Source organism: Euphorbia lathyris, chromosome 2 (assembly GCF_963576675.1).
Source record: "Euphorbia lathyris chromosome 2, ddEupLath1.1, whole genome shotgun sequence".
Taxonomy (NCBI): domain Eukaryota; kingdom Viridiplantae; phylum Streptophyta; class Magnoliopsida; order Malpighiales; family Euphorbiaceae; genus Euphorbia; species Euphorbia lathyris.
Genome location: NC_088911.1, coordinates 127,831,997 through 127,841,839, shown reverse-complemented (window position 1 = coordinate 127,841,839; position 9,843 = coordinate 127,831,997). Strand labels below are relative to the sequence as shown.

Sequence of the window (9,843 nt, the reverse complement as noted above, 5' to 3'; positions counted from 1 at the left end):
TATCAATTTTCAATCAATTAATTTTTGTTTTTTAATTAGTTAATGCTCCGTGATCGTAGTTGGCAATGAATCATATGATACGTCACAGGGCCACTTCACATTCATTACCAATTATCATTCATCCAATCTCATATCAAAATTAATGGGATTTGTTAGAGTGGATAAAGACACGGAGATAGGGATAAAAAAAAACTGAATCGAGTTATCACATGTTTGTTTTAGAGATAGATTAGAGAGATGAGCGAGGGATACGAGTCTTATCTCTCAAATTCTATACCCAAGAGGTGGGATAAGATCATGCGATTTTAATAAGATGGAAAAATACATTTTATCCCTCAAATTAATATTATGTAGTTTAAATAAGATTAAAATAGTAAAATATATTATTTTATTCATATTTCTATCTCACGTGCCAAAGATTGAATAATAATTCTCAACTATCATATTTTTATCCTTATCCCAACCATTTATCTTTATTTTTATCCCAATAGAATACCAAACGTCTGGTGAGGGTTTTAAATTATTTATTCAGGAATGTTCACATGCAATTATTCAAAAAAAAAAACGTCATGCAATAATATTATTTATATCCATGCAGATAATATATGAAAAATGATATATATTTCGATTTGTCCATAATCAATTTTATTCTGGTATATAAATTTAAAGAGTTAATCATGTGATACTTTGCAATTATCGAGTTCGTTCATGAAAGATAACAAGTGAATTCTGCTGCATATATCTCGGCTGTTTGGGCTCGTTCTCTTTCAAATATGAAAAGTTTTATTGAAGATTTCTCTAGTTGTATTTCTGATTGTATTCAAAATGATATTTTCTCATTGGGTTCATAATATTTTTTATCAAAAAAATTAATCATATTATTTTAAATAAGTTTAATGAGTTAGCACACTTTATAAATTCAAGGATCAATCAACTTTTTGAGTTTACTTTCTTGTTCTCTATGTACAATTTTACGATCTTGATGTTGAAATTGCAATCAGGATGGAGACCGAGGTTCAAAGATAACGAGGACCCCGATTTATGTAAACTGCTGATAAGAGAGGTGGTCCGCCTTCCTATCTCCATAAAAGGACTGTTGATTGATTACACCTCAACTTTCAAATTCTGCATTCGCCTATATTGCAATGCAATAATAACATTCCCATCAAAAAAGAAAATTTTCTTCATTTATCATTTATTCCCAAATTGACTTCACACCATGTCACCATGGACACTTTTGGTTGAGCAAGAACATACAAATGACTACACCACATTGTTCCATCCAAAATTAGATGTTGTTTACTCAATTTTCTTTTTATGTTTGCTTTTTTTCATATTAAAAAGAAAAGTTTTAAGTATTTAGTTAGAAAACTAAAGTTCTGAACTTATTCAAAATAGTAGATTGATTCCCTGAACTTTGCAATTGTCTCACCAGCTCTATCATCAGTTCCCTAAATTCTAAAACTACGTCTTCATCTATTCGAGAGGTAATTTTTTTGCTTCTCCTACCTTTCAACATATTATAAGAGTTAGTGTTGCAGGTTTGAGAAATTGAATGGATGAAGATCGAGAGTTAGTATTATGGTCTTGTATTTAATTGTTACAAAATAAACCAGTTTAGGGAGTTGGTGAGATACTTGCAAAGTTCAGGGAGCTAATCTACTTTTATGAATAAGTTAGGGAGCTTATGATACGAAATAAGCAAGTTTAGGGAGCAGATAAAACACTTGTAAAGTTTAGGGTTCAGGAACGGGTGATGTATTAAGCCGAAAACTATTGTTTGTTAATTTTTTCTAAAAGCAACAGTATATAAACTAAACAGGTCCAAAAATTGATAATCAAGAGTGATGGGGACATTTTAGTAATTTTAGTCAAATTGATGACGCGGCAACGTTGACCCGTCACAAAAACCGACTGTACACTTTAGTGGGAGGTAAAATTTTGATTGTACACGCATATGAAATTAATACTGCTCAATCAACAGAGTTACATATTCAAAGTCGACTTTCATGATAATCAAGAGCTTCATATATGCAATTATCATCAATTAAGAGCTCAATGTGTCAAATTAAGATATAAGGAGACTTAACAAAACTCAAAAAGATCTGAAGCTTCAGTATGCTTTTTTCCTATACAAAACTGCAGACTCCAAGAGGAAATTAAATTCTCCAGCACCAAGTAAAAACATTCAGAAACTAGTGAGATCATAAAAGAATACCTGAAATAAAATAAAAAAATCTGAATCCCAATACAAATTTATTAATTCTTCAACTAACCTAATACAGTTTTTTAACATAAAAACAAAAGAACATATACAGATACTGGAGAAAAAACTTCTTGCAGTACAAAAATAATAGAACAAGGAATAAGAAAAATTAATACAAAGATATCTTTTTTACCTCTCCTTGAAATTCAATTGGCTTTTCCCGGAACAGATACATCATGTAAGGCAGGATCTGCTTGCAGCTTTCGTCCCCCATGTGAATTATCTCCCATGTAAGTAGAAATTTATATTACAAGCCATCTTTATCTTTTACCCGAGCCAAGTTTTTATCTTTATGTTTCTTTCTCCTTGGAGCACCACCTGAAGCTGAGTCCAACAATGGCCCGGACCAAGTCTGTATAGGTGCTTTTGAATATGAGAAATTTGTGGAACTGAATGGGACATCAGGAGGATCAAAAATGGGGTCGATGTGATGCGTGGAGCCTAACGGATAACCAAGTGCCCCGTCTTGGTGTGGTGGGGGAAATTTCTCGCTCTTGCTCTTAGCATTTGCATGTGTTATCATACGCCTCCGCTGTTTTAGGAGAAGGGGAGAAAAAAAAGAAAAGATTAACTACAATAGTTTAAGGTAAGGATTATAAGCACCAAATCTATGGCAGCATTGTCCACTGTAAAGGCAATCATTTGAGGCATAAAGTAAGGCCTGCCCTCTGAGAGCAACTCTAAGAATGATGTGATCCTATTGCTAGTCAATGAGCATTAGATCACAATCCTAACTGTTTATGCAATAAGTCTATTTAATAGGGCTGTCAATTTCTGACACGACTATTATTTTTGCATTTATATCATATATAATCATGTGGAATATATAGACTACATATGATAACATGATTGTGACAAGATAAACCATTTTGACATCCCTACTATTTTATAGGCCTTGAAGACAGAACTGCACTGTATGATCTTCAGGCCAGGTGTCAAAAGTCAGGCACTCATGCTACCGGAAAATACTCATTTCTTTGTCAGAATGCGTAAATACTTCATACCAGTTTAGACTACTTACTTAAAAATACCATGAATCCCTACTCATGATACCCCTATGATATTTAAACTTTTTTCTATTGTTCAGAAATCCATTATCTGCCAACGCTCAATGGCGCTATTTATAGTTAGTATAGAGCTCGAATATTTACATAAACAAGACAAGCACTTCAAGAAAAAAGAAAAAAAAAAGCATCACCAAATTATCAAAATCCCAAAAAGCACCATTCTTAGTGCACTCTCTAAAAATAATATAAATAATTGACTTTTAATGATTAAGAGTGACTAAGACATATCATCTCCAACAATACTCCTCATATTCAATCCTTATTTATTATTTTATCCTTAAAATTATTAATTATTGCTATATTTAACAATAGTGAGAGGAGATAGGCTCCACAATAATAAATTATTAATAAAAAAATGAATTAAGGAGGCACTAAGAGGTGGAAAGAGGCACTCTATTAATAGAGAGGATGGAGATGCTCTTAGTGATTTGAGGAGCCACTAAGAGGCTGTTGGAGCTGATTTTTAACACTCCCTCCTCAAATTTTAACTTAAGAGCCAAAGTTGGAGATGCTCTTACACCTCGAAAAGGAAGCCTAGAGCATAGTATTCTTCCCTAGAACAATCAGAAGTAAATACTCAGACAAAACTGCACGTAGTGAGCTCGACACTAGCTGATTCGAAAACACACCGGCCTATGTTCTAAACAGTCTGTTTCCTCTTCAATTTTCTTTTATTCAGAAAATCTTCAACTATCTGAAACCTCCCTCACATTCCTGCAGAAATTGGTCCTACTCTTAACAGTTCACTATTCGTTGTTCTTGTGCTGTGCACCTAACATGGAAAACATCAAGTACACTGATCTTACATGTTTCTTTTTTCCAATGGAATGTAGAGGCCCATGCTCTTGTTGCTAGCCATGTCCTTGCCAGCTATAATAAATCTCCCGCAAACCATGCATACATAATTAATTTTTTGTTCTTATGATATGTGGATAGTCATGTCTACATTGAGAAGTACTTTCATTTCATTGTCATTCCCTCATATTAATGTGTGGATCATTTAGGTTTCGATTATTTCAACATACCTTGTGTGAGCATACACGTTTTCAGGGGGTTGTATTTTACTCATGGGAATAAGTGAAATTCCCATATGATTCTTCTAATGAGGCATATGGAATGCACATATTTATGTTGACCAAAATCAGATATGTCCAACTAGCAGATAGTATTTTTTGGTAGATCTCCTTTTACGTGGATCAATCGAATCAACTAAATTCATTTATCTCCCATGTATAGATCCATCATGTCAAAGAAGAAAAAGATAAGCATGAGAAAGGTTAGTTAAAATGCAGCTTATCTGACATACATCAAGATTGGCTTGGAGCTCGGCATTGGCTTCTGGAGCAGGAACTGCCCTTACAGCTCGATCCCGTGCACGTGATTTCTTTACGCCATCACCATTAGCCTTTCCTACGGCTCTCAATCTGCAGAGATGAAGATTGTTACAATTTACATTTAAAGGCAGACAGATATATGAATTATAGTGGCATAAACAAGACGAATAAGGGAAAGTAAGTATGAATTTTGAAAACTTTCAAGATCTCATGTGTTCAGGATACAAGAGGGCAAGGAAGAAACATTCCATGACACACAGGTGAAGGGCCGATTGAGTAATAAAGGAAAAGGTGAACATATATGGTAAACTATCACCAAATTAAACTACTTTTGTCGCATGTGGAAGAGACACTTTTCCAGACAATTATGATTTACTTGAGTTTAACATACTCAAAAAAACAGGAATATGTGAAAACAAAATATAGGTTAGCCTATTCAAAAAACAATAAAAGCTTGAAGGTACTTAAGCCACCAACCTTCTAGCTTCTTCATCACGTAATTTAGCATCCATCTCCTTGCTCGGAGGATATTTTGGAAGACTAGAGGGCTCACAAGCATAGGGCTTGGTAGTGAAAAACTGCAAAACAAGAGAAAAATCAATCCCAACGACCATAATATGCCAAAAACAGAAACGAAATGATATATATATTCTCATTCTGGGTTATCCAAATAGTAGGGGTTCGCCTAGGAGGGTGATCCAATTTGAGGCTCAAAAATCTATTGCTAAGAATCCGTGTATAGTTAGTCATTAATCCTTTTCAACCCTCATCATGGGCCCAAAAGGTCACCTTTAAACCTGAGGTCCATGCTCAATTGCTAGCCAAACTTTAACAGTGTCGAATTTACTGGATTGCAGATAATATGGACGTCCAAGTTGTCCAAAGAAAATATTTCAAATAAAAACCCAATAAACAATAGTACCATAGAAGTTTGACACGTTGAATAGAAATCGCGCATTAAGATAAGCTGGGAGCGCACTCGAGCTTGGTCGAAGTTCCATCATTTAACCATGGTAAGTATTAATCATGAAAAATCTCCTCAACTTGCATGCTTGAATCATACCCTATCCCCAGAGTAAGTTCTTAAAAGTAAAGATGAGGCAGGAGAAAATACTTTAGAAATAGATCTAGAAATAGCCTTAGAATGAGTCAGAATGTCTTGGTGGAAGTGTCAGCAAGAACCGCACCCTTTTTGGTGCGCCTGCTCCACTCCATATGCATCACAAACAAATACAGCTTAAACAGCTAAGTGGGCATGGTTGGTCTCTCATACCCTTTAAAGATGTGGGGAGTGAGAATCTCCTCATCCATCAGTATGATGAGGTCTATTTAGCCATTACGAACACAGATACTTGGCCTCCAAGTGAACCAGAAAGAGAGAACACAAGTGAGGAAAAAAAAACACCATAAGAAGATAAAACTCACTTCAGTCTTCAGTGCAGCAGTAGCAGTTTGACGTTCAGCAGGGTCAATTGCAAGCAAGGTCTCTATTAGTGGGAATGATGATTGAGGGAAGTCTTTAAATGTTTCGGTTATGCATCGCTTGTATGACTGTTGAGGCTTAAATATTGTTGCATGTGGCAACTTTGACTTCTTCCAATACTCTTCAGAGGGAGAACCACAGAGCTTAAATATCTTGTGTAGTTGCTCCACCTATGAAATGATATAAATACAAGCATCAAAAGAAAAATTCATTATAGCCCTAACTCATGGAAATGTTCCCTCTCTTGTATAAGAAAACTAGTTATATCAACATGAAGAATAGTCATAAACCATAAGGTCAAATTAAGCTCCAATTCATGCAGACAAGTTCTGATGAAGCCAAAGTAATCACCAAAGCTTGTATAAATAAATCAAATTATTTAAATGATAATTTCAATGCAGAGAAATCCAATATGTATTCTACATTTAAATAAATGTATCTTTCATTCGAAGGAATATATATATGAAATCTACAGTAGCATGACTTGCTATAGCAATCATAATCCTAGAATTTTGTCAAATGGGAATGAAAGAATTATAAATAATTTCATGCCAACAAGGCAAAGCATACAACAAGCTTGATACGGGTAATCCAAGCTTACCATAAAGAGCATCACTAGTCATATTCTTGGATACAACTGCCCAAAATTCTCCTAACAGCATTTAAACTTAAGGAAACCCACCAAGACAGTTTAATTCATATTCAACAGGATAGTATGTGCATTTCAAGAACAGTGGTTCAAAGCTCATGAAAGGATATGAAATTGTAATTATAGGATCTGCCAGTGCCATAGGAAAATACGGTAGTTTTAGTACTAGTGCCTGAAAATAATGAGCACTGAATAAATGCACTAAACACTCAAAAACAAGCCCTAAACTCTGGAATTGGGTGCTATTTAGCTAAAAAAAACAACTTATCCAATATAAAAAATTTATGAATCAGTAACATTAGAAACTCTATGATTTAGGTAAAAAATATATAGGCCCTGTTTGTCAAATGGCTGTTAGCTTTTAGCTCTTAGCTTATTACCTTTTTGGTTAGCTGATTCTGTAAACTTGTCTGGTAAAAACTTAGCTGATTGCTAATAGCTGTTTGTGTAAAATGACAAATAAGAACATGGTAAAACTTTTATTTGGGGTTAAAGGGTAGCAATTAGGCGTTAAAATGTCCTCCAAAAGAGATTGAGCAATAAACTAATTGGAAAAGCTCATAAAACCAACCTTCTCAAAATTAGCTTTTTTGGAGACAAAAGTTCTTTCAAACCTCTCTTCACCAAACACCACTATTGGAGTTTTGACTAGTCAAAACCTCTAAAGTGACTCAAACCTCTAATTTTACCTCAAAAACTATTTACCAAACAAGGCCCTAGTAGAAACTAAATAACCAAAGATTTAGAAGTTACCTCAGTACGACCAGGCATGATAGGTTTCCCAGCCAATAGTTCAGCAAGAATGCAACCAGCACTCCATAGGTCAACACCCACACTATAGTCAGTAGCCCCAAGAAGGAGCTCGGGGGGTCGATACCACAAGGTAACCACTCTGCTAGTCATGGGCTGCTTGTGATTAGGATCAAAAAATGAAGCCAAACCAAAATCAGCAATTCTGAGGATTCCATCATTGCCAATAAGAAGATTCGACCCCTTAATATCACGATGGAGCACATGGCGGTTATGACAGTGTTCAAGGCCAGATAATAACTGGTGCATATAACATTTAACCTGCCATATTCTAACATATAAGATTCAGGCAACACATTATCTGCTAAATAGCAACAAAAATTAGCATAACTTTCTTACTACCTGAGACTCTGTGAACTTGATGTTTGGGCTTGCAGCAAGCCCGGCTAAATCATGCTCCATGTACTCAAAGACAAGGTACAAACTGCAGGACATCCTTGAAGTCACCAAACCTTCCAATTTCACAACATTGGGATGATCCAATCGGCGCAAGATTAAAATTTCCCTCGCCATGAATTTTACACTTTCCGGTTCTAGATTGTCAAACCGAACCTTCTTCAGTGCAACAATTTTCCCCGTCAAAGTGTCCCTAGCTTTGTATACATTACTGTATGTACCTTGCCCAATCTGTTGACATTAAACAAAGCAAACACATCATTGGTACCAGAAAATGAATGGAAACATGGCATAATTAAGCTGATTTTTTAAGTAGACCTTTCTAAATCCAGGAAATGAAATCAACCCTCCACTTTCTCTGATTATTTCCCATCTTATAAGACCCAATCAAAATATGGCAACTCAACATTAAAGCAAAATTAGCAAACGGCATTTATTCCAACTATAGAAACTGAAAAGATATACAGGCGTTAGTTACCTTGTCAAGCTTCTCAAAAGTGTCAGCACGCCGCGGAGTCCAACCATTGATTGCTTCACCAGCAACAGCAGAGAGCCAAGAAGGCCATCCAGCAGCAACCTGTTCACCTTGCAAATGCTTCGGAGGATTACTCAACCGCGGATTCGGCCTAGAAGACCTCTTCCTCTCACCTTTACTCCGTACCCTTCCCTCTCCCTCTTCCACCTCCACTTCAGTTTTCTGTTTCTGATTCTCCCCTCCATTACTCACCTGATTACTCTCCTCCTCCGCTTTCCCAACCCTAACTTCCTCCTTCTCTCTTCTCCTTTCCCCTTCCCTCTCTCTCTCAACCGAAACCCCCTTCCTCGGACTCACCTCTTTCCCAAACACGCACCCCATTTCTCATTCCTCACTACATTCTCCTTTCACCAATCCACATTATTTTTGCACTAAGAAAGGGAAACAAAACCCTAACTGAGCAAAAGGGAAAACGGACTAATTAGAGGAAGAAGACGTGCATACGCTAATCGAAGAGATAGTGCTTTTTGAAGACAAAAAGAAAGCAAGTAATGATTCTGAAGTTGCCCACAGTCCAAAAAAGAGAAAACCCCAAAAAAATTATTGAAGAAAAGCAAAACCACAAAACAAATAGTGAAGATTGAAATGAAACTAGCTTTTTTTCTTCTTTGTTGGTGCAGCTGTTAATATTGTAGTTGGACTTCAACTTCACTTCAGATTGCGAGAGTTTTTTCAATAATAGAGTGTATAAAAATGAAATTCGAAAAAGGGGAAAGAAAGAATGTTTAGACTTAGAGAGAGAAAGTGTGGATCTGTTTTCTACTTTGCTGGTGGGTCTCTATCTACCTCTCTGGTCTTCCTGATTTTTGACTCTCTCTCTCTTATCTCAGGGTTAGAGAGAGAAAGCGCAGCTGAAAATGGTGTAGAGTTTTGTACAGTAGAGATTTTTAATTATTTAGGGGTTTTATAAGATATTTCGAACCTTCTATTTCCTACTAGGAGATATCCAATGAAAAGAGGCCACGTTGGGTACTCACGTGATCTAAGGTACTCACGTGCCTGTTGCTGCTACATCTTACGCCTGTTTTCTTAGCTTAAGACCACATATAACCAATCGGAAGACGACATGTGTGTTTGAGCTGAACGGGAATGATTGAAATTTGTTTATCTGAAAGAAGAAAAATGTTTTCATATTTGTTTTTCCTTTTTTGTTTTTCCAAAACTGAATTTCATTTAATTTAAGAGAGCTAAAATTAATAAATTAGTTGGTAAGGATAAATATTGAGTAGTTGGAATTTTATACTTTTTGATAAGGTTATAGATTTTTAATATAATTACTAAAGTGTAATTTATTCTATTTTTG

General features: G+C 35.6%; 1 protein-coding gene across 1 annotated transcript; it reads right to left on the bottom strand.

The window, feature by feature from the left end:
• Positions 1–2,202: 2,202 nt before the first annotated feature.
• On the bottom strand, positions 2,203–9,405 carry LOC136219903 (probable serine/threonine-protein kinase At1g54610). The gene is made up of 7 exons (XM_066007485.1): positions 8,484–9,405; positions 7,952–8,236; positions 7,553–7,870; positions 6,093–6,320; positions 5,145–5,245; positions 4,640–4,757; positions 2,203–2,798 (listed from the first exon to the last, which is right to left on the bottom strand). Exons 1-7 carry the CDS (start codon positions 8,859–8,861, stop codon positions 2,514–2,516), a joined length of 1,713 nt encoding a protein of 570 aa, XP_065863557.1. The 5' UTR covers positions 8,862–9,405; the 3' UTR covers positions 2,203–2,513.
• Between the last annotated feature and the right edge of the window lie 438 nt (positions 9,406–9,843).